This window comes from Hyperolius riggenbachi, chromosome 6, assembly GCF_040937935.1.
Source record: "Hyperolius riggenbachi isolate aHypRig1 chromosome 6, aHypRig1.pri, whole genome shotgun sequence".
Taxonomy (NCBI): Eukaryota; Metazoa; Chordata; class Amphibia; order Anura; family Hyperoliidae; genus Hyperolius; species Hyperolius riggenbachi.
The window spans coordinates 300,809,977-300,837,241 of NC_090651.1; the positions used below are offsets into that span (position 1 = coordinate 300,809,977).

The window sequence follows — 27,265 nt, forward strand, 5'->3', positions numbered from 1 at the left end:
TTAGCACATTTGTTTTATTTCTTATTTGTTACATTTTCATGCTTCTAATTCGTACTGCTGTAATGTGTGGTTGTGTGCAGTATTTATGGCCACTTGTCACTAGGGGGCAGTGTGAGACAATAACAGAGGACTTCTGCTTTCAGTTTCTCTATTTTCTGCTATTAGAGAGAGAGATCAATGCATTCCAAAAATTTACAGCACAACAAGTTATGCCCACTGAGGTCAAACGTACAGCACTTATCTCAAACACGATAACTCTATTGAAGCTACTAATGGGTTAACTGACCTTTTATTTGGGCTTTAATTTACTACTAAAGAGTTTAATAAAATTTTCCAGGCTGAGGTATATTTTTTTGAAACCTCCTTTATTTTTTTATTCTTCTGAAAACTTGACTGCAAAATGAAGAGCAAAGCAAACAGAGCTGTTCTTCTTCCACAAGGTCCTTGCGATGGTTTGGGGGGCTAAGCTTGCGATGATTCCTCCGAGACAAACAGAGCCAATTGATCCAAAGCTCCAATTTCTAAAACACGAAAAATGTATTAGACATACAGTAGTAAAATAAACTATTTAGTCGTGAAAAATGCATTCAAGCCACCTGGGCAGATTAATTGCTTCAGCCAATGAGTCAGTTGCATTGCATTCAGATCGCAATACAACATAGCTGAAAATGCCCCACTGAAAGTTACCACTGTGGAGTGACCATACATTGAGGCAGTCAGTACAATGAAAGTATTCCTCACTGCCACTGTAATGCACGCGTTACCTGGTCAGCGCACGGCATGTGCGGCTGCACTAATACCAATACTGAGTACCTCAGACACACTACGAGCGTATCTCATGATAGTTACGCGTGCACATAACAGGAATATTACCACGCGTTTTGTAATATTAATGTGTGCTGTGTATTGCGGTAATATTGCAGCAATTTGATGAATCAAAGCCCTTTTTGCAATGCAAACCACCGGACTTGGTGTGGAAGGATCCTTAGGATGTCCATACCGGTATGCCGGATCTATTGATATGGCAAGTGGAAAAATCTCCGCCCAACAGGGATCTTAAAGCAAAAAGGAATCAACTGCCCCATCTTTATGCTGGCCATAAATGATACAATCCCGCGAATGATCGATCGATCATTTCCGATCACCGTGGTAATCAATATTAAATTATTGGTTTTGCCCATTGAAGGCCAAAAACCCAGTAACCAATCTGTTTAGATTGAAGAGATGGATCCGAAAAATGGACCGATACCATTAATCTGATCGAATTGGTTAGCGTGTTTTCTTCCATTGGAGTGCCCGACCGATTGTTTCCAGAACAAATGATCGATTGTTCATTGGTTTTGTATCATTATTGGCCACCATTATACTGCATCAAGCAGTACAACAGTATTGGTTTTACTCTTGCCCATTAATGGTGCCCTTTTTAGCAAACAATTGTATTTTTGATAAGATCATTCAGATTGAAAGAAAATATTGGATCTAATCCATCCACAGCATTAAAGAATCCAACTTGCGATTGTATCTAAACCAGTTATGATCTATGAAAAAAAAAAAAAAACACACCCTGCTGATCGACCAGTTTCCAAATAAACACAGCAGCCTTTATGTCACAGAGGCACAAAGCCATTTGAGCCATGCATTCAAGAAACAAAATGTGTAGGCAGCATCCCGCTAAGCATACAGTGAACATACGTGGCATAAATACCTTTTAGGCGCAAATATGTCAGGAATTCAAGGGCAGTCTGAAATGCACTGTCATCCAATGAATGTAGCTGTGCTCCTGTAGAGATAATACAAATAACTCTTCTTCATTTATTCTATCTGTTCCATCTAAACCTTATAGGGTCTAAGAAATAGCAACATTTTTAACTGGATAGACTATGTACTTATTGAAGGGATGAAAAGTTCTACTGTGTATCGGATTGTTACCTTTTTACTGCATGAAAACTGGAGTATGTTGGTGAGTGGGATATTTGGCAGTGTGGGCTAAGGGCTCGTTTCCATTAAAGCGCAGAGGCTTGCGATCCCATTCAGCGGGCTGAATCTCCCCGAAATGCAGCAAACCATGCGCGGCGATTCATCGCTGAATCACCGTGCATGGGTGGAAACAGAAGACACTGCACTCTATGCACTCTCTGATGTCCCTGAGATCATGCTTCCATAAGCGTGCCTGAAAGCGCGCTATGTAGAAATGGGCCCTTAGGCTGCTTTTCCACTTGCAAGGGGATCGCAAGCGCAATCATGCTGCATTTACAAAACCTGCCTCTTCCACTTGCTGCGATTGTGCCCCGAACCGTCGGGAACGTAACGCGATCATACCAAGAATCGTGCAGCGCGACGTTTGCGATTCGGGAAAAATCAAAAAGTGGTAATGGAAAATAAACACAGTGATTTCCACGTACACCACGTTGCCCTTGTGATTAGCAAAACAGACGCGATTCGCTTGTTTTAGCAGATTGCGGCTAGTGGAAAAGAGGCCTTACTCCCACATGAACAGCTCTCTCCCTCCCCCAATTAATTATTTCATCCCCTGCTAAATTTGTACATTTGTCTATCTACAAATACAGAAACTACAAATTGTGATGTGTAGGGTAATTTCATTTTAATGGAGAAAGAAAGAATAGAAAACAAAGATCTAGAAAGAAAGACCCATTACATAAAAGTCATAAACTGATTTGCTTTATGAAAGTGAAAATGCTGTATGACTTAACACCAGCAATGACAAATCAGGAATTCACAAAGCGCTAATTGCTACAAAGCTTTGTGATGGCAATGCAGCCTTTTAACCACTTCAGCCTTCCGTCGTTTTTCACCTTATGCAGCTGAGCAATTTTCACCTCCCATTCATTCGCCAATAACTTTATCACTACTTATCACAATGAATTGATCTATAGCTTGTTTTTTTCCACCACCAATTAGACTTTCTTTGGGTGGTACATTTTGTGAAGAATTATTATTTTCTAAATACATTTTAACAGAAATATTAAGATAAAAATTGAAAAAATTCATTATTTCTCAGTTTTCAGCCATTATAGCTTTAAAATAATACATGCTACCATAATTAAAACCCACGTATTTTATTTGTCCATTTGTTCCAGTTATTACACCATTAAAATTATGTCCCTATCACAATGTATGGCGCCAATATTTTATTTGGAAATAAAGGTGCATTTTTTTAGTTTTGCGTCCATCACTATTTACAAGCTTATCATTTAAAAAATATCAGTTGTATACCCTCTTCACATGCATGTTAAAAAAAGTTCAGACCCTTAGGTAACTATTTATGTATTTTTTTATTGTAATTTTTTTTCTAGTTAAAACATTTATTTGGGTATTTTTTGGGTGTGGGAGGTAAACAATTAATTTTAAATGTAATTTATTGTGTCTTTTTGTAATAAAAATGTATGTGCACGTAGTTTTACTATTTGGCCACAAGATGGTCACAGTGATTTTTTTGTTTTCTATCCTGTGAGCGAGCACGCTCGCTTGCAGGCTTGCAGGAACTACAAGGAGTACGTGATTTTTTTTTTCTCAGAAAGACCGCGGCCCCTGAAAAGAAGCCGTAGGTTTTTTTTACCGGGGACTTAGATCAATGAATGGGAACAATGTTCCCACTCATTGATCTCCGGGCTACCGGGGGGGGGGGGCGGCACGGGAGCACACCGTCGCATGCACGATCACGTGTGGGAGCGCGCACAACAGCAGCCTTTTGGACGTGAAAGTCACTTTCAAAAGGCGAAAAGGGTTAAACTTGAAGATAATCTAAAGTAAACATAATATTATTTATTTTTTATAAAAATGTATGAAAATAATTTGGTAAAAAAAGTGTATTACCCTTCCACATGGTCCAGCATACTGGATAGGTGGCGAGTAAGCCAAACCTGCAAGCATGGGCGGGGCTCTGTCACATGACTAATACCATCCCATATGGCTTTTAACATTACTAAAGAAAGAAGAATCCACCTTCCATCCTTTAAAGCACTATAGTCCTAATGTTGAGAACAAGTGGCTAGGAATAAGAAAATAATAGAAAAAAAAACCCTTAAAGGGAACCTGAGACGAGAAGCATCTCAGGTTCCATACTTACCTGGGGCTTCCATAAAGCAGAACTGAAACCTGTTTAAAAAATAAGAGTTTCACTTACCTGGGGCTTCTGCCAGCCCTCTGCAGCCGACCTGTGCCCTCGCCGTCCTGGACCGATCCTCCATTCCTCCGCCATGAATCACTTTTTTCCTTGTACTGGAAGCCAACTTTTAAGTCGACCTCCACTGCGCCGTGGCCACGCGTATCTTAGTACGCGTTCCTGTAGCTAGGAGCACCCTGCGCAGGCACGTCCGGCTACGAGAGCGTGAATGAGGATGTGCGTGGCCAGGGCCACACAGGTGCAGAACACTCGAACTGGGCAAAGTGAAAGTGAGCCACGGCGTGGGACCAGAACATCAGTGAGTGGCTGCATGGGTACAGGTCGGCTACAGGGGGCTGGCAGAAGCCCCAGGTAAGTGAAACTCTTATTTTCTAAACAGGTTTCAGTTTCATTTTAAAGAAAATCAGAGCTGGAATAAAGTAAACATTTTATACATACCTGGAGCTTCCTCCAGCCCCATCCACATGGATTGCTCCCACGCCGCCGTCCTGTCTTCTCCTTCTTCAGTACCGGGTCCCGTTACTTCCTCCAGTCGCGGCCAGTCTGACGCAAGTGAGGTGTGCTATTTACGTATCTCTCCAGCAGCCGCCAATGAGATACGTAGAGGGCACACTTCTCTTGCGCAGACTGGCCGCGACTGGAGGAAGTAACGGGACTCGGTACAGAGGACAGAGAAGACTGAGGACGGCGGCGTGGGAGCGAACCGTGCACATGGGGCTGAAGGAAGCCCCAGGTATGCATAAAACATTTCCTTTGTTCCAGCTCTGGTCCTCTTTTAGCCTTGTTAGGGCCGCTTGTCCCTCGCCATTTCCCTGGGTGACCCGCAATTGTCCCTGAAAGCCTGTCTGAATCACTCTCTACGGAGTACTTCTGCGCAAGCGCAGATTGCTCCCAGGGACGGGAGCGCGGCGAAGGAGCGCACCTGGCCGGGCCGCGCATGTATGAAGGAGCATGACTCTGCCAGGCTTTTGGAGACAATTGCAGGTGACAGGAGTCACCCAGAAAGAGGGTAAAGGATGAGCAGCCCTAACAGGGCGTCAAGGACCGCTATCGTGAAAATTGTAAAAAATTTAAATAATTTAAGCACATACAAATAAAAAGTACTTTTCCAGAGTAAAATTAGCTATAAATGACTTTTCTTCTATGGTGCTGTCACTTACAGTAGGTAGTAGAAATCTGACAGAACTGACAGGTTTTGGACTAGCCCAGCTCCTTATGGGGGACTCTCAGGGTTTTCTTTATTTTCAAAAACACTTAGTGAACGGCAGTTGCTCTGCCCAACTGCCAAAAAAGTGTGCAAACAGGTAGGGGAGAGGTCTGCATCTTTGTATACATTCTTTTCAGGGATTGTCTCTTTAGAAATAATAAAGGCCATGCGGAGAATCCCCCATGAAGAGATGGACTAGCCCACACCCTGTCGGTTCTGTCCGATTTCTACTACTTACTGTAAGTGACAGCAAAATAGGAGAAAAGTAATTTATGGCTCATTGTACTCTGTAAGAAACATACTTCTTATTTGTATGTGTTTACATGTATTTTAAATTTTCCAATTTTCGCAATAGTGCTCCTTTAAGGACAGGCCCCGGATTTAGGCCATGGCCTAGGGCACCACAGGAGCAAGGGCACCAAAGCAGCAGGCTAAACTGGTGCAGTATTTGCAAGCTTGCATATGCTGCAATGCTGGGAGCTCAGGCTAGCGCCTGACTGCGGCAATCTGTGCAGCAGCCACTTTGCTCTCTGTGCATGTTTGCATTGAGCCAGTGGCTATGGACTTGGGCAGCATTGGAGACGGAAAGGAAGAGAAAGCTTCTGCACCAGAGACGAGTAGAGAAATTACTGACACTGATAGCTGCTGTGGTGTGAAGGTGAGCTGGCTACCTATACTGAAAAGGGGGTGGGAAAAGGAGGGATTAAGGGATTCATCTGTCTACCTACACTGTAGGGAAAAGGGAGAGGGGTCATCTCACTACCTCTACTAGAGGGAGGGGCATCTCGCTACCTATACTGAAGGGGGGCGGCTGGTGACAGTGGCCTTGGGTGGTAAAATCCGGCCCTGTTTAAGGAAGTCCCAGGTAAGTATGGTACCAGAGACACTTCTCGTCTCTGGTACACTTTAAGTTGGTCAAATTGTACCTACATAAAGTAGGGGTAGTGATGGGTAAAGGAGGCAGTACAACATCAGTACATCTTACATAGAATGGAACTGAGAAATCTTCTTGACTTATTTTGAACCTATTTTCAATATAAAAAAATAAAAGACCAGATCAACTTATCGGAACAAGTGAAGTTTCTCATTTAATCAGCTCATGAAAAATAAACAGAAACAGAAAAATAAACATAAGAGGGCTTTCTCCCCAGGTTAAAGCAGACCTAATACCCTGAATACACAATCTTTAAACAAGAGAGAGGCTTTTGACATAATTTGTTGTCAACATAAGGTTGCCATACATCATGCAATGTATGTGTAAATCGACCATGAGACAGATCCCTCTCTGATCGAATCTGATCAGAGAGTAATCTGTTTAACCATACAACACAAATCTATTTCCGATAGATTTAAACATGAAAACTATCAGAAATCGGTCTGGCGCTGCTGCATCCACCGCCTGCTCAGTACTCAGTGAGATCTGACCATACTAACTGAGGTGGAGCGGATGGACAAGGTATTATCTCAGTTACCAATACCTAATTGAATTAGGTGTTTTTCGCCTCTGAGGAAGCGGGTATATCCCACGAAACGGCTGTTAGGCTATACTCCCTGTGTTGTCTGTCATTGATCTGAAGATGCAATAAAGGCTACGCTGGTTTTTGGTACCTTTGGTCTGGTGCCCGGACACCTTTCTTTTTACTGACATTTGAGCATCCATTCCAAGTGAATCTGTTTTCTTCAGAAGTCAGATACCTCTTTCTGTGCCTAATTGAATTTGGGTTCGAGACCGATTGATCATTTGCCAGATCAGGCTGTTATCAACCCATGTTTGACTAGCTTATTCACCCAACATAAGCAGCCACTCCCAACAAAACTTACCGACCATGTCTTTTCCAGCCTTGAACAAGTCGTCCACTACCTCCCTTTTCCCAGACATACTACTTTTATCAGCCAGAGTCCGGTGAGCATCTGTTGGCAAAGATAACTACTACATAGTTAATGTTAATATATTAATAGTAATAATTTAAAAATACTGTTGTCATCTCATTACATCCCAAATCATTGGGTTCAGAGGGTAGGAATAAATACTAAGGGCTTGATTCACTAAGACAAATAGCATGCCTTATCAGAGATAACATGCCTTATCAAAGTTAACACGCCTTGTCAGAGTAGCATAGCGAGCACTACGAACTTATGCGTGAATCAATCCCTAAGACTGCACTGATATCTTAAGCAGGGGGGCTCTGCCATGATAGGGGAAAGTGCCATGAACAGAGGCATGACTACACATCATGCACCCCCAGTTAAATGTTGATTGGGCCTCCCCGACATTTACACCCAACCACCCACCCCCCTTCCCTGTAATACTTCCACATAGTGAGAGTCCATCAGTGAAAATCAGATAAGAAGTGTTCCACCAGGGGTGTCGCTAGCCCTATTTTGGGGGGCACATGCCCCCAATCTGTCCTGGGGTGTCCCGGAACTCTTCCCCAGGGGTGCCCGGCACTGCCCGCTGTCCCCTCCTGGCCGCCGCTGCCCCCCTCCCCCTGGCTGTCCCCGCGGCCATAGCGTCAGACCTCGATCAGCGGCGACCAGATGGAGCGGGCACTAGGACCTAGCGTACACCGCTGATACGCGGAAGTGACATCACTTCCGCATGTACAGCGTGGTGCGTCTGGCACCCGCTCTATCTGGTCGGGTCGCCCGCTGATCGAGGTCTGCTGGCTGCGAGGTGAGGGAGGTCCCGGTCACTCACTACCTAACGGGGGGGCGCCTGTCACTCACTATCTAACGGGGGTCCCTGTCACTCACTATCTAACGGGGGTCCCTTTCACTCACTATCTAAAGGGGGTCCCTCTCACTCACTATCTAACGGGGGTCCCTTTCACTCACTATCTAACGGGGTCCCTGTCACTCACTATCTAACTGGGGTCCCTGTCACTCACTACCTAACGGGAGTCCCTGTCACTCACTACCTAACTGGAGGCGCCTGTCACTCACTACCTAACGGGGGTCCCTGTCACTCACTATCTAACGGGGGTCCCTGTCACTCACTATCTAACGGGGGTCCCTGTCACTCACTATCTGAGTGGGCCCCTGTCACTCACTATCTACCCTGGGGGTCCCTATCACTCGCTATCTAACCTGGGGTCCCTGTCACTCACTAACGGGGGTCCCTGTCACTCACTATCTAACGGGGGTCCCTGTCACTCACTACCTAACCTGGGGGGCGCCTGTCACTCACTACCTAACCTGGGGGCACCTGTCACTCACTAGCTAACCTGGGGGTCCCTGTCACTCACTACCTAACCTGGGGGGCTACCATATTAAGGGGGCATTCTGCCTATTTATGTGAAATGCTGTCTATTTATGTGCCTCATGACTGCTGAATTTGTCTTGTTGGGAGCCTTATGATTTGTTGGGGGCCTCAAGATTGCTGAATTTGTCTTGTTGGGGGCCTCATGATTTGTTGGAGGCCTCATGATTGCTGAATTTGTCATGTTGGGGGCCTCACGATTACTGAATTTGTCATGTTGGGGGCCTCACGATTGCTGAATTTGTCATGTCGGGGGCCTCACGATTGCTGAATTTGTCATGTCGGGGGCCTCACGATTGCTGAATTTGTCTTGTTGGGGCCTCATGATTGCTGAATTTGTCTTGTTGGGGGTCACATGATTGCTAACTGCGAGACTATGGGAAAAGCTGAATCCTTATCATATGAGACAATAGCATCAAACCTACTTTTTTAGCTTTTTAAAACAGAAAATAAAACTGGGAGGTTCTAAAAAATTGAATACATTTTTCAGGAGTAGGATGGATGAAATTGTTTATCTTCACAGTTTATTTTCAACTTGGATTTTCTATAATGTTCATGTATGAGTTAAAACGTTTGTACAGTATTTAGATTAAATTGCTGTTGCCACTTTGCGATAGATAAGTGACTTTTGGGTTTCAGTTTGGGCACTCGGCCTCCAAAAGGTTCGCCACCACTGTCCTAATCTAATGTCCCACCATTGCTAGGTTCATGTAAACTTGTCTCCACCCGTTACCACACCTACATTCTGGTCCATGGCCCACCCATTTTTCGGTGCGGCGCGATAAGCGTGCCGCACAACGTGATCCTCATATTTTTGGCACGCTACCTGCAGTGTGCTGAATTCTGCTGCCTACAGTATGTACAGTATACGCTGTTCTCTAGTGCCTGCACTGTGTGCTGATCTACCTCCAGGTGTACAGTGTAAGGTGTTACTCTGTGCCTTTACTGATTGTAAACCAACTGTATTGTATGCTGATCCCTGCTACTTTCAGTATGTACAGTATTAGCTGTAAGGCCTGGTACACACATACAATTTTGATTAGCCAATTTTAGCTCTGTTCATCAAATTCATTGTCTGTTGGCCCATTTACAGCACGGAGGTGGTAAAATTGGTCAGTGATTGACCAATGAAAATTGTATGTGCGTATACATCTTTGATCTAAACTGATTGTAAATTATCTAAATCTAGGACAGGGGCTCCATTCAATATTTTGATGGGCAGGCCCGTTATCTGTAGCTTACACCGCTGCTAAGTTCATGTACATTTGGCCCCACCCATGGCCACGCCCACTCACCTCCTGGCCACGCCCACTCACCTCCTGGCCATGCCCATTTTGCCACGGAGCGCATATACCTCCCCACCTAGTGCCCACAGATGCCCCCGATCTCCAAGGACCTTAGAAACGCCCCTGTGTTCCACCATGATCCCTTAATATAACAGTGAGTGCACCCACCATGACTACCTTCACCTATAACAAGCAAAGTTATAACAAACCTGCAATCAGGGCCGGTGCTTCCATTAAGGCAAAGGGGGCAATTGCCCCCAGGCCCCCTAGTCCATAGGGGCCCCTCAAACATCTGCCGCCCCCCTGCCCCCACGGCCCACTGGGTACCATGGCATGGTGAAACGCACGCACTGCAGATGGCCACAGTGGCACTCTCCCTGGTGTAGCAGGCATGTGATGTCATGTTAGTACATCCATACCTGCGAGGAGGGAAGAGGCACTCTGCTGTTGCATGCATCTCACCACCAGGAAGAAAGGAGCAAGGCAGGAGGAGAGGCAGAGGAAACCATGGAAACTGGGCCGGCGAGGAATCAGGTAAAGTATATGCCTTCCTGTCTGTCACTCACCTCGGTGAGGAGTCAGGGAGTGGGGACTAATCTTTAGGGGGGAGGAGCCTCATGTATAAATGATTTAGGCAGTGTTTGCCCATCGTAAAATCTTTTCTCTCCCTGGTTTACATTCAGACATTTATCACATGGTGACATTTTTACTGCTGGCAGGTGATGTCATTGGAAGGAGATGATGCTTGCTTTTTTGGCAGTTGTGAACAGCCGTTATTTCCCACAATGCAACTGTAATGATCCGCTCAGCTGGCTGCACAGGCAGACAGCTGTTTGACCATTCCTTATGTCTGAGAGATGCCGGTCTCTGGAAAGGAGACCTGGCTTCATCTTGCAACTTTCAGAGTTGCTTTGCTGAGGGATTTGCATACAAGCAAATTGCCCAGCTGTCTCCTTTAAAGGCTGGCAGTATAAAAGCCTTCTGCTCCCAGAAGGCTTTGCTGGTCATAACGGTTTGTTAACACACTCCTGGAGTGTCAGCCTTCTCTGTTGGATTGTTATAGTTATCTTAGAGTAATTCTGGGGACTGCACTAGGCAGCTCCTCTAGTGCAGTTAGCTTGCTTATCTGTTTTGTCTATGTTGCCTCTCTGCTGTGATTGTCCTGTCACCAACGGTGGTTGATAGGAAATCGTCCTGTCTGTCTGGGGGTGCTAACCAGAGCAGCGGTTACTACTGGTAGCCCCTTCTGTTTCATCTGTCTTTCTTGGATCGCACTAGCCTCTAGCGGTAGCGGCTGTGGATCCTTTTGATCTGCTTTCTTGGAGTATAGCTGGAGCAGCGGTTGCTACCGGCTTTCTCATCTGTCTGTCTTGCTTGGATCGCACTAGCCCCTAGCGGTAGCGGCTGTGGATCCTTCTGATCTGTGATCCTGTCCCTGAACCCGGATCGCACTCGCTCTGGCGGAAAGAGCAGTGGATCATTCCTATCCTGTCCCTGAACCCGGACCGCACTCGCTCTGGCGGAAAGAGCAGTGGATCGTTCCTATCCTGTCCCTGAACCCGGATCACACTCGCTCTGGCGGAAGAGCGGTGGATCTTATCTGTCCTATTCCTGTTTTCCGTCTGCCGGTCTGTCTTGCCTGATACGAACGCTTGCTGTAGGCTTGGTGAGGTAACCGTTAAGCAAGCGCTCGCGTTCTCTGTTTCGTGTTTGTATGTCGGTGGTTAGTTAGGGTTGCGTGCTTGTCTCTGTTGCGCTTAACGTGCGAAGATCGCGCTGTAAACGCGTTCGCTGTTGCGAATGAGTGCGGTGTTCGCGTTTAGTTAGTGTTTGTTATTTTCCTTATCAGTCTCATTGTACGTTTGCTGTGCCTTTGCTACTCCCGTGCCCTGTCTTGCTTAAGTCTTGTGTCACCTCTGGCAATCGCCTCTCTCGCGATTGCGTTCCTACAATTCTCACAACTGCTTGCTGCTGCCTGGTAAGTGCTCACTGCCACTTGGTAACTGCTTGCTAAGAACACAGCTCAAAAGCCCGTGGAAATGGGCCCTAAATGTTTGTTGCTCAGCAGTAGATCACTCAACAGTATCTTTTCCAGGGACTGTTGATAGGCAGTGAAATGCCTCTCAAACTTTCACAACTGCTCGCTCCTGCCTGATAGCTGCTCACTGCTGCTTGGTAACTGCTTGCTGAGTACACAGTTCAACTGCTCGTGAAAAAGAGGCCTAGGGGCCCTTTCATTTCTGATTGATTATAAGATTTGAAAAAACTGTCCAATGTACCACACACGTGGGTTCAATTTTTCTCCAATTATGATAAAAAAAATTGGTTGAAAGCTTTGAAAAAAAATAGCTTGGGTCTATAAATGAAAAAACTAACAAATCTGTCCAAAACGTGGGTTACATTTTTTGTAATTGTTTATCAAATTGCTGTAAATTTGGATGATCTTATTGTATCATGTGTGGCCACCTTTATGGACCCACTCTAATTTTTCATTATAGACCCACGCTAATTTTTCAGAGTTTTTGATCTTTTTTTCATAAATGGGAAACATTTTTCAAATGTTACAATCAATCAAAAAAATTGATTGTAATCCTTGAATTGAAAAGGAAAATAAAAAATTGTATCATGTGTGGCCAAAGTGATGTGGACCTTATAAGATTTTAGGACTGCAATTTGGAGGTCCTGGGCCATATGCAATTCGAGGAGATAAGAAGCTGAAAACATGCGAGCTTCTTATCGCCTCACATCGCTCAGGATTTACCGGCAAATTCAATTGCCAGTTTCACCTGAGCGATGTCCTTGCGTAAAGGAGCATAACTCAGGCGAATACTAGGTATTCGCTGAGCGATGCTCCTGTGTGGCCAGCGATGTGGAGCGAGGCATTAGTGCTGGGTAGCTGTCCTTCAGCACCACACCAATGCAGCCTCACTCCCCGGGAGATGCGCGCGCATCTGTTGCAAGGCTGTTACCCGCCGCCCGTCGCCTCCTGCCGCTCGTCGCTGCTGGGAAATTCAGAAAAAAACATACCTCCATCGTTCCGGCTCACCGCATGTCCCACGCCGCTCCTCCGCTCATCTCTGTCTCTGTGAGTATTGGAGCCCGGCAAAGCATCTTTGAGTCTCCCGCCGGGGCTCCCTATTTCTAATTGGACCAATGAGAATCAGGATGATTCTCATTGGGCCACCTAGTGGATGAATGGGGAGCCCCGGCGGGAGACTCAAAGATGCTTTGCCGGGCTCCAATACTCACAGAGACAGACAGTGGCGTAGCCAAGGATCTGTGGGCCCCGATGCAAGTTTTACATTGGGGCCCCCCAAGCATGCTATAGATAACAATTGATACGGCGCACCAAAACCTGCCAATGGCAACTGCAGTGTCAGAGGTCCAAGAAGGAGATGGGGAACAGCTTGTCAATAATTACTACTATTCAAAGTATCTATAGAAGTGATTATTATTAGCACAGGACCAATAGAGAGCTAATACTGCAGTTAAGGCAGGGCCCCTCTGGCCCAAGGGCCCCGATGAGGTCGCTACCTCTGCACCCCCTATTGCTACGCCCCTGGAGACAGAGATGAGCGGAGGAGCGGCGTGGGACATGAGGGCGAGCCGGAACGATAGAGGTATGTTTTTTGTTACATTTTAAATAGGTAAGGAGTCAAAGCTGACTCCTTTACCTATTTAAATCCCTGGCATCTGGGGTTTCCTTAGTAAAGGAGGCTCCCAGATGCCATAAACAGCCCGCAGACACCGGCGATAGGTCTTTTCGCCTGCTCAGAGCAGGTGAAAAGTTAGCACCTATGTTTGGCGGGAAGCATCGCTTCCCGGGAGGTGCAAAATGCAATTGCATAGGGGGAAAGGAACTTGCTGGGCGATTATATCGCCCAAGCGAGTTCTTTTCCGCCCTGGGGGGTGTTAAATGCAATTGCATTAGGCGACCTTGCTGACGCCTATTTTAAGAACTCGCCGGCACTTAGCGCTGGCGAGTTTGGTAATTGCATAGGGCCCCCTGTCTCTTGCATTGAGAACTTTAAAGCAAAGCAAACCTGAAGTAAAAAAAATGTATGATTGAATGAACTGTATGTGTATTACGGATAACGAAAAGAATATTAGTAGCAAAGAAAAGAGTCTCATTATCATCTTCAGTTATATAGCTTTTTTTTATAATATTGCATCTTTCTGTCATATTTGCAGTTGAGAAGCCACACTCTGTATAATTAAGCTATAGAAAAAACAGAAATGAATGACCCTTAGAACTTTCCTTCAGTAAAAAGTTATCTCAAGCTTTCTCTCACTGTTTAATGGCTGTTTTAGTGCTTCAGAAAATAGGACTGTATTCGACTCAGTGAGTTGAATGGCCCAGAGAAGCTCTTTTGCATAGATAACAGAAGTTTTTTTTAACTCTTCCTGTACTGGTAAACAATATGAGACTTTCTACTAATGTTTCATCTCTTAGTTGTAGTACACATACAAAGTAGAAAAGCTATACTTACGAGGCCCAAGAAGGTAACCCGCACTGTTCAAAGTCCATCCTCTCTTATCTTTGGGCTAAAAAATGGACAAGAGATACACAAAAGAGATGTAGTAAAATAATACACAGTATGCTTGATGTATTATGTAAGCTACTTAGCTATACATTTCTGAATAGTCTCCATCCCCTACATATCACAAGCTTACAGCCTCTTTTGGTAGAATGAAGCAACAAAAGCATTGCCTTAGGCTTCTTTCCCACCAGGACTTTGCATTTTAGGGGACGTTATAGGTCGCATAACGTGCCCCTAGCGCAACGCCCTGGTGGTGTTGTAGGAGGACGCTACCAAAAGCCGCGTTATGCAGCTTTTAGTGCGCCTTTTTGGTGCCATGCGATGCGGAGACCACGTGATCCGCATCACGTGGTCCCGCCGGCCAATCGGCGCACAGAGCGGCGCTCCAGGAAGTAAACACTGCACGTCACTGAGTGCAATGAATATTAATTAGCCATGTGGCTGGCCACGGAGGAAGAAGGGAGACCTCCTCCTCTAACATTACTGAGCATGTGCAAACAGTCTGACGCGGCTTAGCCGTGTATAACGCACAGCATGCAGTACTTTGTTTGAGTGTACTGCGTTACACTGTAACGCAACGTGGGCACTGTAAATAGCCTATTGATTTTACATTGCTGTGCGGTGGGCTGCGTAACAGGCTGCAATAACGTGCGCCCGTAACGTCTTACTGTGAAAGCAGCCTTTCTCTTGACTCTATGAATATAGAGGGCATAGAGGGCACCTTTGACATGGGAGACCAGGGTTTGAATCCTGGCTAGGGTCAGTACCTATTCAGGAAGGAGTCCTTAGGCAAGACTCCCTAACACTGCAGGGTGGCCTCCTGAACGCGTCCCAGTGGCTGCAGCTCTTGAGTGCTTTAAGCTCAACAGGAGAAAAGAGCTATACAAATGTTCGGATTATTAAACTTCCCATCTGACAGACTTCTTGAATATTTGGACTGTGTGCCTTGATAGGTATTGATTGTTTTGAGGTTATGATGAATGTCAGGGGAGTTAGGCAGGGAACACACTTGACTGTTTTCGTGCGCGTTTTCTGCACAGAAAAACTGACAACTCATGTTAATAAATGGGCTAGTCCACACTTAAAGAGTAACTGTTAGCCCCCAAATTGAAATTTAAAACACTATTGCAATGTTTTATTTATTATATAAGTGAGCCAAAAAGCCAATGTACAAGTTAAAAATCAATCTAATTTTGTTACTATGTAACCTTTTCCCCCAGCTCCTGACGCAAGCCGCATATCAGATACTGTAGCATGCAGAGCATGCCTATGTCTGGCCGACCCCCCTCTCCCCCCCAGGACCAGGTGCCAATATATTCTCCCCACCGCAGCTGACCGCTCTGACACGGAGAGAGAGCGGCAGCACTTCCAGAGCAGCACCGCAGAGCAGCCAGCGCCGTGCATCTCTCTCACATGTGATTCTCTCACATGTGACTCGGCGGCGGCTGCTCTGCGGTGCTGCTCTGGAATGTCTGATGTCCTGCGTGTCGGCCACCTGCACGCGTTTCCAAAACGCGGCTGGAAACGCGTGCAGTGTGAACGGGCCCTAACAGTTTCAAAATAAAAAGTGTTACCGTAGATAAAACCCACGCATTGTATTTGCCCATGTGTCCTGTTTATTTTAACATTTAAATTATGTTCCTAGTACAATGTATGGCGACAATATATTATTTGTAAATAAAGGTGTATTTTTTTCCATTTTTTCCGCATTGTACTTTATCAGTAATTACAGGCCGTATTTGACAAAGTAACAGCAATTTACCCTCATGGCATACATATTCAAAAAGCTAAACCCATTTATTAGCTCCCACCCAGTAGTTAACCAGATGTGCCCCTTTATTCCCCTCTGCCCTCCCCCCCCCCCCCCACTCCATAGATAGCTAGGTGTGCTACTTTATTCCCCCCAACCCCCACAGATAGCCAGGTGTGCCCCTTTATCACCCCCTTCCGGTATAGACAGCCAGATGTGCCCCTTATTAGCCCCTCCCCATATAAAAAGCCCAGGTGTGACCCTTTATTAGCCAGATTCACCCCTTTGTCCCCCCACTCCCATTGATAGCAAGGTGTGCCCCTTTGTTCTCCCCCTCCAACAGATAGCCAGATGTACCCCTATATTCCCCTCACCTCTCCATGGATAGTCAGGTGTGCCCTTTTTTGCCCCCAGTATAGCCAGATGTGGCCCTTATTAGCTCCTCCCCCAGTTACAACAGCTAGATGTGCTCTTTTGACCCTTTTGCCATAGACTGCCTGGTGAGCAGATTTATTTCCCCCTTCCACATAGATGGCCAGGAGTTCCCCTTTGCTCCCCCCATAGTTCCTTTGCCCCCAGATAGCCAGGTGTGCCTCTATGTCGCCCCCCAATAAGTGGTTGGTGTGCCCTTTAAATCCCCCCTCCAGATAGCCATATGCCTGAATGATTACCCCCCCCCCTATGCTGCAATCGGGCAGCAGGGAGGATTAGCAGCATGTAAACAACATACCTCACCTCGTTCCAGCGCGATCAGCCTCCTCTCCGTGCATTACCGCTGCCTGTGTCACTATGCTGAACGGATCGGGTCCCGGCTTGATGACGTCATCAAGCCGGGACCCGATCCGTTCGGCATAATGACACAGGCAGCGGTAATGCACGGAGGGGAGGCTGATCGCGCTGGAACGAGGTGAGGTATGTTTACATGCTGCTAATCCTCCCTGCTGCCCGATCGCAGCATGTGGGAAGAAGGGGGGCAGGTGGCTCAGTACAGGGGATCGGGCAGGGAGTGGGAGGATCAGACACCAGAAACGGGATCCTTAATTGGTCTAGATAGATGATGGATGTTAATGAGCCCAGGCGTGTGCTAGCACGCGTGCTGTGCTCATTAAAGTGCAGTAACTTATATTCACGTCGGGTGGCTTTCAGGAGCCACTTACAACGACGTGAATATACTGTATGCGGGATGGGAATTGGTTAATGTTTAAAAATGTATTTATTTAATTCAAAGTGTGTTTTTGGTGCAGTTTGCTATTTGGCCACAAGATGGCCACAGTCAAAAAGTCCTGGGAGCGAGATCAATCGAAGAAGAAAGAAGACCAGAGCTCAGAAAAGCCGCAGCGTCTGAAGAGACGCTGTCGGCTTTTCTCCGGGGGGGGGGTCCGATCAGTGAAAGGGATTTATAATCCCTTTCATTGATCGATGGGCTAACGGCCAGCAGCAGGGGCGCGCACGGGGGGGGGGGGGGGGGGCGCAGCCTAACTGGACGAAAATTTTCATCCAGTTAGGCTGAAGTGGTTAAAGAGGATAGACTTTACGGAAAAGAGGAAAAAAGAAATCAATACATTGCAAAATGAGAAGTTAAAAAATAGAAGAGAGATGAAGAAATGTTTGATTTTTCACTATTCAATTTGTTCATATTGTTTGATCCACAATCAGCCTGCACGTCATCATCTTTACTACTGGCAGACATAAAAAAAACTAGACAGGACCAACTGCCATTATTTATAACCATACCCACTAACATTGCGATATAGATATACATATGCACAGAGGGAGATACTGGTTGCTTGGCAGGTGGAAACAGTTATTTCCCACAATACAACACGGCTCACAGACAGGAAACTGTCATCACAGGGCAGCACGGTGGCGTAGTGGTTAGTGCTCTCGCCTTGCATCGCTGGGTCCCCGGTTCGAATCCCAGCCAGGTCAACATCTGCAAGGAGTTTGTATGTTCTCCCTGTGTCTGTGTGGGTTTCCTCTGGGTACTCCGGTTTCCTCCCACATCCCAAAAAAATACAGATAAGTTAATCGGCTTCCCCCCTAAAATTGTCCTAAAGGTGGCCATACACGATTTGCCATGAGATTCGACCTACAGATAGATCCCTCTCTGATCGAATCTGATCAGAGAGGGATCGTATGGCCACCTTTACTGCAAACAGATTGCGAACCGATTTCAGCCTGAAACCGTTCACAATCTGTGGAGATTTCTCATGGGAAAGGGGTTATCGATTACAGATTGGGATGAAGTTCAATCCTTGGTTACAGTTCCTCTTTAAATGTAATCATAGAAATAATATTTTAGCCAATCCTCCTCAGCAAGAACCATACCTGAAAAACAATTGTTCCCTCACAAAAATGGATCCATCTAGATGGATTGCTTTGAACTGGCATCAGCAAAGTGCCTCCCTCACTTAGCAAATTTGACCAATCTACAGTATTATTTTTCAGGGAGGGTCCTTTACTAGCTTTCTCCATTTTGTTCATTTAAATTCATTCAATATACAATTCATATATTATATTGTACTATTTTGACACCCCCATCCAAATGTATAAAATATATTTATTAATTCATTAATTAATATAAAAATATTTTTTATTTTATATACATCCCAGAGAATCCCAGTGACGTACTTCCAGCCCAGCAGGGAGTACATCACGAGCGAGGGGCGGCGCTATGCATATGACCCTGTCAGTGCACTCTGCAGCAGGGTCATATGTTTGTTATTTTTTGCGTTGTGGTAGGATGCGGCAGAAGCATTGCAACCCCACTGTCATGCAAAAAATAAGCGTAAAACCGCCCAAAAACAAAAACATTGCCTTACTCTTTACTATATATTTATATCTATCTATATTCCGGCGTATAAGACGACTGGGCGTATAAGACGACCCCTCAACTTTTTCAGTTAAAATAGAGAGTTTGGGATATACTCGCCGTATAAGACTACCCCTCTTCCAACGCACACCAAATTAAAATAAAAAAAAAATCATGTACTGGTGCTGTGTATGAACAGATACTGGTGCTGTACTGTATGTGTTACCCAGTATATAACAGTATATAGTCAATTGACTTGTTGCATTGGTCAATTCTCCTTAAGTAGACTGGTCAGCTCTCCTTGTCTACCTGTTTATCAGAGCGGTATGGAACAATAGATTGCGCTCTCTCAGCAGGGAGATCTGAGAGGCGGTAACAGGATAGGGCGTATCACCCGGCATCAATGACACCCGGCGTATAAGACGACCCCCAACTTTTCAGAAGATTTTCAAGGGTTAAAAAGTAGTCTTATACGCAGGAATATACAGTATCTATCTATCTATCTATCTATCTATCTATCTATCTATCTATCTATCTATCTATCTATTTGTCTGTCTGTCTGTCTGTCTGTCTGTCTGTCTGTCTGTCTGTCTATCTATCTATCTATCTATCTATCTAGGGAAAAGGATTCTCTTACCATTAACGTGTAGCCAAAGCATTCAGTTGCCATGGCACAAAAAATAACGGAGACACACAACAAAGTCCAAGAATTCTGCATCTGTGAAGTAGAAAATAAAATCATGTCAGATTTGTTTTTGTTTTTTTTCACGAAGTATTAAAAGAACACAAAAGAGAAAATGTGCATGCCCCTGGCAGATCACACAAAGGGCCATATGCAATTCACTTATTCTCCTGAGTTTTCTCCTAGGTGATATTTTCAGAACTTGTCATAAAATACAGTTTAAGCCACCAGCAAACAAGAAAACACTCAAATTTAATTTGATAGCACTTTTTCACCAACTTTTGGATACTTTTTTAGTTGTAAAATGCTGAAAAATTCGTTTAAAGAGAAGATGAAAATGATCTCCTAGGAGATAACTCAGGTGAAAAATGTAATTGCATATGGGCCAAAATAATACTACCGGATTTCAGGAAAGTCGTGTTCAGGACTAGGAATATAGATACAGTTTATTTTCAATTCAGATTTGCTCATAAAAAGATAGCATCCCTTGGTATTCCTGGGTGGTTTAAGATAAAGTGGGTTCATGCTAACAATGGGTTGGCCCCACCTCCTTACACTTATTTACCCCTATCCCTTTATTACTCTGGCTTCTTTTGTCCTTAAGTGCCTTTTACATGTGTATAGCCTTGTACTTATATCCTTCCAAAACTTTGCATAAAGCAGTTTTTTAAGCATGGTAAAAAAAAATGGTATAACAATGTTCATTAACAATATTTAGTACTTGTTGATAATATCATTTACCGTATGTATGCTGTAGGATTTTTTTTTAAAGTGTAACTTTTGGGCATAAAATCAAAAATCAATTCTTTATTTTTATCTGGTAAATAAGTAATAAGCATGCTAACCAGGCAATCCAAAAGTTAAAATCTTTATTACTTTTCTTGTTTCTAAATGATCATTGACTCTTATTTGGTACGTTGCCGCAAAAAGGAAGTTGCAGGGCATGCTGGGTTGTCTTTTTTTGCTTCTTTATTTCCCCCCAGACTAAACTAATGTACAGAAGCAAAAAAGGACAACCCAGCATGTCCTGCAACTTCCTTTGTGCGGCAACGTCCCAAATAAGACTCAGGTCAACTGGGGAATGATCATTTATCAGCAAGAAAAGTAATAGTGATTTTAACTTTTGGATTGCCTGATTAGCATCCTTATTACTTGTTTACCAGATAAAAATAAAGAATTGATTTTTGATTTTATGCCCGACAGTTACACTTTGAGTAAGAGGTTAGTCATATGTCACATTAGAATACTGGCTATGTCTGTTGACTAAGACTGGTCATACACTTATAGATTGCCACCCAATATGGCAAAACAAACGATTCCTCTATGAAAATAATAATTCAGAGAGGAATCGATTCCAACCACACACTGGACATCAATTTTCAATAGATTGACTAATAATATTCCTGTCCTGCTGCGTTGCACTGTTTGATGCAGTGTAACGCCATGGGCCGTTGATCTCTACCGCTGCTACTGTCCAGCCCAATCGATACAGCTCTTCCGTCCTGTCCAATCAATACTTTCGATAGTTTTTTTGTCAAAAGTGGTGGACTGGATATTTTGGGGAATTGATTCTCAGTAGTCTCATATAACTATATAGACACTTTGGGCCATATCCTATTCAAGGTGATAAGTAGCTTGCAGATGCGAGCTACTTATCACCTTGCCATCGCGCGAGGATTACCGGCAAATCCTATTGCCCATATCCTTCGCGCGATGGCCGATCGTTAGGGAGCATTACTCAGGCGAAAGCCTGAGCGATGCTCCCTTTTACCGAGCGATGGGGAGTGAGGTTTACGCTGTGGTGCTGTCCATCAGCACCACGGCCTCACTCCCCACACATGCGCACTGGCCCGCCGCCATCTTCCGCCGCTGCATCTGGGGGTCTCCTTTAATAAGGAGACCCCCAGAGCTCCCCGTCGGGTCGCCGCACAGTTTAGAATCCCCCGCGCAGCTCTGCACCGGCACCCCTGCATACATACCGCCGCAGATCACCCGCCGCCTCTCGCCGCAAAATCCGTCGCGTAATTACAGTGTATCTAACACTGTAATTACTGTCGGCATAGAAGGAGCCCGGGCAAAGCATCTTTGAATCTGCAGCCGGGGCTCCCCATTGGTCCGCTGTCTGAGCCATTTTATTGGTTTAGACAGCGGACCAATGGGGAGCCCAGGCTGCAGATTCAAAGATGCTTTGCCCGGGCTCCTTCTATGCCGACAGTAATTACAATGTTAGATACACTGTAATTACGCGACGGATTTTGCGGCGAGAGGCGGCAGGTGATCTGCGGCGGTATGTATGCAGGGGTGCCGGTGCAGAGCTGCGCGGGGGATTCTAAACTGTGCGGCGACCCGACGGGGAGCTCTGGGGGTCTCCTTATTAAAGGAGACCCCCAGATGCAGCGGCGACGACGTGCGTTAGCTAGTTTAGACCTGCTTTTTGCAGGTCTAAGCTAACGCTCATGTCTGCCGGGAAGCATCGCTTCCCGGAGACATGATAAGGGTAATTGGATTCGGTGTTAAGAACTCGCTGGGCGATTATATTGCCCAAGCGAGTTCTTTTCCGCCTGGGGGGGTCTAAAGTTTTATTAGATTAGGCGATGCCCCCATCGCCTAAGTTAAGAACTCGCCAGTGCTTAGCGCTGGCGAGTTCAGCAATAGAATATGGCCCTTTAACTCTTCACCAGTCTTTAGTTGGGAGGACAGCTGACATTTTTTTTTTTTTAACTATGCAGATTAGTGCCATTGTTGTGACGGAAATATGCGCAAATGCTTTCCTGTCATACACATGGACAATAGAAAGAGAATATTATCAGATACTACCTTAAATGGAACCTCTCTTTGAAAATGATTAGTTCCAGAAAGACTGGCTGATGAAGCCAAATGATGAATGTAAAGTGAGTTCAGCTCCTGAACTCCCATGCTGGGGAGTGAAATAACCTAAATGTTAGGGGTTTACATGACAAGTACGTACACACGTGCTGATCAACCAACTACAACCTAACGTCCGCGTCACACCGATGGGCGTGACCACAGTGGCAGCCCCAGGACCGCCTAACGCCGATCGGCGTAAAGTCCTGGGGCAGGGATGAGCAGGAGGTTGCGCACATCTCCGCTTGGATGATGGAGCTCCGCTCTGTCACTAGTCTCCCAGCGGCGATCAGCGCTAGGAGACTGTTAGACAGCGAAACCGCCATCTATTTACTCTGTACAGCGCTGCGATCCACGGTAGCGATGTACAGGGGTCAGCCGTGTGACACTCAGGAGACTCAGAATGTGTAAATACATTATAGAAATACTTTCACATATGTGCAAATCATTTCAACATAAGTGAACGTAGCTAATGGGCCCAATCCAATTCACCTTTCCTCCTAAGTTTTCTCCTAGGTGATATTTTCACATTATAAATAAAATGTCTTTTAACCACTTAAGGACCACAGTGTTAAACCCCCCTAAAGATCAGGCCATTTTTCATAAATTGGACCACTGCAGCTTTAAGGCCTTGCTGCAGGACCGCACAACACAGCACACAAGTGATCCCCCCCCCCTTTTCTCCCCACCAACAGAGCTCTCTGTTGGTGGGGTCTGATCGCTCCCCCAATGTTAATTTATTTTTTTACAAATATTTTTATAATAATTTTTTTCTAAATGGCTATTCTTATATTTATTTTCCATCCCTCCCCCAGTCAGCCTGTCACCGCCGATCGCTTCTGTGTCCCCCAGGGGGACAGCCGTGTCCCCAGTACAGCGCTGCCTTAGATTGCAGCGCTGTACAGGTATATTAGACAGCGTTTCACCGTCTAACAGTCTACTAGCGGTGATTGCCGCTGGAAGACTGATGGCGGAGTGAAGATCCACCCTCCAAGCGGAGATGCACGCGCATAGGCGTACGCACTCTCCTGCTAGCCCCATAAAAGGCAGTTCACGCCAATCAGCGTGGAGTGGTCCTGGGGCTGCCGCCGCGTTACCGTCAATTGCCGTGGAGCGGTCGGCAAGAAGTTAAGCCACCAACAAGCATGAAAATACTGATGACAATACAGATGAAAATAGAAAAATTAGAATTAAAAGGTGAAACTAATACATGAAAACATTACATGCAAAATGAGATATTTCAAGCCTTTATTTGTTATAATTTTGATGTTTATGGCTTACAGCTTATGAAACTCCAAAATCAAAATCTCAGACCATCAGGATATGGTGAAAATGTTCAATATTCTAGGCTCAAAGTGTCAGACTCTAATCAGCTAATTCATCCAAAACACCTGCAAAGGGTTCCTATTTCAAATATTAGTTTAACCTTTTAAGTTGAATTACTGAAATAAATAGACTTTTGCACAATATTCTAATTTTTCGAGTTTCACCTGTAATTATTCACCTACTTTTTGGAACTTTTTCAATTACAGTTCAAAAGTTATTTTAAACTGAAGATGAAAAATTATTCCCAGGAGAAAACTTAGGAGAAGAGAATTGGATCAGGCCCACTATCTCTATTAAAAATACAGCTTCTTTATTTGCTAAGACATATTTAACTCTTGAAATCAGAACATTTATATTTAAAATCATTGCTCATGAATGGCTGAGCTGCACACTTGCTGCACAGTCCAGCTGCCAATCTGCTGAGAAACAAGGGCCCATACGTAATTAACTTTTTTCTCCTGAGTTATCTCCTAGGAGATCATTTTTATCTTCTCTTTAAAATAGCATTTTCCAATTGAAAAAGTACCCAAAAGTTGGTGACAAAGTACCATCAAAATTATTTTGAATATTGTCTTGCTCCTTGGTGGTTTAAAAAGCATTTTATGACAAGGGGCCATATGCAATTCACTTTTTCTCCCACATTTTCTCCTAGGAAAACAACTTTTTAGTACTATGCAATTAAAAAAGTACTAAAAAGTAGATGAAAGGGTACTGTCAAAAACTATTCTGAGTATTTTCTTGATTGCTGGTGGCTTAAATGGCATTTTATTGCTAAGGTGTGAAAATATCACATAGGAGAAAACGTAGGAGTAAAAGTGAATTGCATATTGTCCCATGGCCCATATGCAATTCATTTTTTCTCCTGACTTATCACCCAAGAGATAATCTTCTCTTTAGAATAACTTTTCAGCACTCTGTAACTGAAAATGTACCTAAAAATATGTGAAAAAGACAAAATTATTCGGAGTATTTTTTAGCTTGCTGGTGGCATTTAATTTGACAGGTTGTTAAATATCACCTTGGAGAAAACTCAGGAGCAAAAATGAGTTGTATATGGGCCAAGCTGTGTAATACAATGACAACATTTGTAAGAATTACAGTATTTGACACACAGGCCCATATGCAATTCACTTTTCTCCTGAGTTTCTCCTAGGAGATGCATAGTCATCTTCTATTTAAAATAACCATTAATCATTTTGCAATTTAAAAAGTACCAAAAAGTCATTGAAAAAGCAAATCAAAATAATTTTGAGCATCTTATTGCTTGCTGGTGGTTTTAAAGGCATTTTGACAAGTTTTAAAATATCACCTAGGACAAAAAGTTAATTGCATCTGGGCCACCGGCCATTATGCAATTCACCTTTTCTTCTTAGTTTTCTCCAAGTTGATATTTTCACACCTTGTTAATAAATGCCTTTTAAACCAAGCAAGAAAATACTTAAAATAATTTTTTTTATAATACCTTTTCTACTACTTTTGGTACTTTTTCAATTGCGAAATGCTGAAAAAGTTGTTTTAAAGAGAAGATAAAAGTTTTTTTTGTAAGTGTGGCTGTTACCAAAATTGATATTTATAAATTAATTTAACAATCACTGGGTGATTTGATAGGACAAAGAGCCATATGAAAAGCACAGAAGCACATATTGACCAATCATTAACTAGTATAGAGATATCCATATGTATGAAATCGTCTTTATTGTTAAAAATAAAATGCTCTCACGAAAGGAGAAATTTTCAAGTAAATATTTTAAATGTCATGAAATCTAATTGTCTTAAAAAAAATGCAATATATTTTCATTAAAGCATGTAATTTTTTGTAAATGTTTAGGTAAAGTGACATTGCTTGTGTTTGTGCATCACTTTGTCACGGTGATGTGATGTAATGTAACATTATTTTCCTTGCAGCACTAGGGTCCCATGCTGAGATCTGACCAGAACTCTATCTGCATGGAGTTTGTATGTTTCCCTGTGTTGGTTTTTATTTCCTCTGTGTACACTATTTTACTCACACATTCTACAAACATATTGCTCAGTTGATTAGTGCTCCCCAACATTTGACTTAGGGTGCATACACACATCTAATTTCGATTGGCCATTTTTTTTAAGGTGCTAAAATTGACCAATGATTGGCCAATCAAAATTAGATGTGTGTACGCACACAGCCTTAGGAATGCATTATGGTCCTGAATCAATTAACTCAATTAACTAGTTATTTTCAGCAGCTAGCAAGTGAAAAGGTAATAAAAGTAGGTAGAAAATATTATATCAAATGTAAAGTAATTTGGAACAATTTGATTTAATTTTTTTGCTTTTTTTAAGTGCATTTTACTGATAAAGACCCTTATTCTATTTGCCCTTTCTCCTATGTTTTCTCGTTGGTTATATTTTCATATCTTATCAATAAAATGCCTTTAGAGACACTAGCAAGCAAGAAATACTCAGAATAAGTTTGACAATTCCTTTTTACCAATTTTTTTTCAATTGCAAAGTGCTGATATGTTATTTTAAACAGAAGATGAAAAATTATTACTTAGGAGAAAAACACAGGAGAGAAAGTGAATTGAATAAGGGCCCCTATGCAATGAATTTTTTCTCATCAATTTTCTCCTAGAAGATAATTTTTCATATTCTGCTTAAAATAACTTTTCAGCACTTTGCAGTTGAAAAAGTACCAAAAATTAGGTGAAAACGTACGTAATCAAAATTATTTTGAGTATTTCCTTGCTTGCTGGTTATTAAAAGGTAGTTTATTGACAAATCTGAAAATACCACTAAGGAGAAAAAGTTAATTGCATATGGGTCATGGGCCCATATGCAATTCACCTTTTCACCTGAGTTTTCTCCTAGGAGATACATTTTCATCTTCAATTTATAATAACTTTTTAGCACTTTGCAATGGAAAAAGTACCAAAAAGTACATGAAAAAGTACTATCAAAATTATTTTGAGTATTTGGTTGGTTGTTGGTGGTTTAAAAGGCATTTTATTGACAAGTTTGAAAATTTCACCTGTGAGAAAACTCAGGTGAAGAAGTGAATTGCATATGGGCCATGGTGAGACAACGGCCGATATGCTATTTATGCAATTTCTCCTATGAGATATTTTTTCATCTTCTATTTAAAATAATTTTTCAGCACTCTGCAAAAGAGAAAGTGACCTATATGCAATTTTTTTCCTCCTAAGTTCTCTCCTAGGAGATCATTTTTCATCTTCTATTTAAAATAACTTTTCAGCACTTTGCAACTGAAAAAGTACCAAAAAGTAGGTGAAAAAGTACTATCAAAATTATTTTGAGTATTTTTTTTGCTTGCTAGTGGTATGAAAGGCATTTTATTGACAACTTTTCACCTAGGAGAAAACTAAGTAGAAAAAGGTCAAATGAATATGGTCCAGT

At 43.6% G+C, this 27,265-nt stretch overlaps 1 protein-coding gene across 9 annotated transcripts in view; it reads right to left on the reverse strand.

Moving 5' to 3' along the window:
* Positions 1-369: 369 nt before the first annotated feature.
* The window catches only part of LOC137521650 (galanin peptides-like), a 99,856-nt gene continuing 72,960 nt past the window's right edge, over positions 370-27,265 (reverse strand). For all 9 annotated transcript variants that reach the window (XM_068241176.1, XM_068241171.1, XM_068241170.1 and 6 more), the window contains 5 exons: positions 19,637-19,717; positions 14,387-14,441; positions 7,173-7,262; positions 1,706-1,780; positions 370-521 (listed from right to left, as the gene is read on the reverse strand). In XM_068241176.1, the coding sequence (XP_068097277.1) occupies positions 463-521; positions 1,706-1,780; positions 7,173-7,262; positions 14,387-14,441; positions 19,637-19,717 (360 nt within the window). In that variant the 3' untranslated portion in view covers positions 370-462. The remainder of the gene's footprint in view (positions 522-1,705; positions 1,781-7,172; positions 7,263-14,386; positions 14,442-19,636; positions 19,718-27,265) is intronic.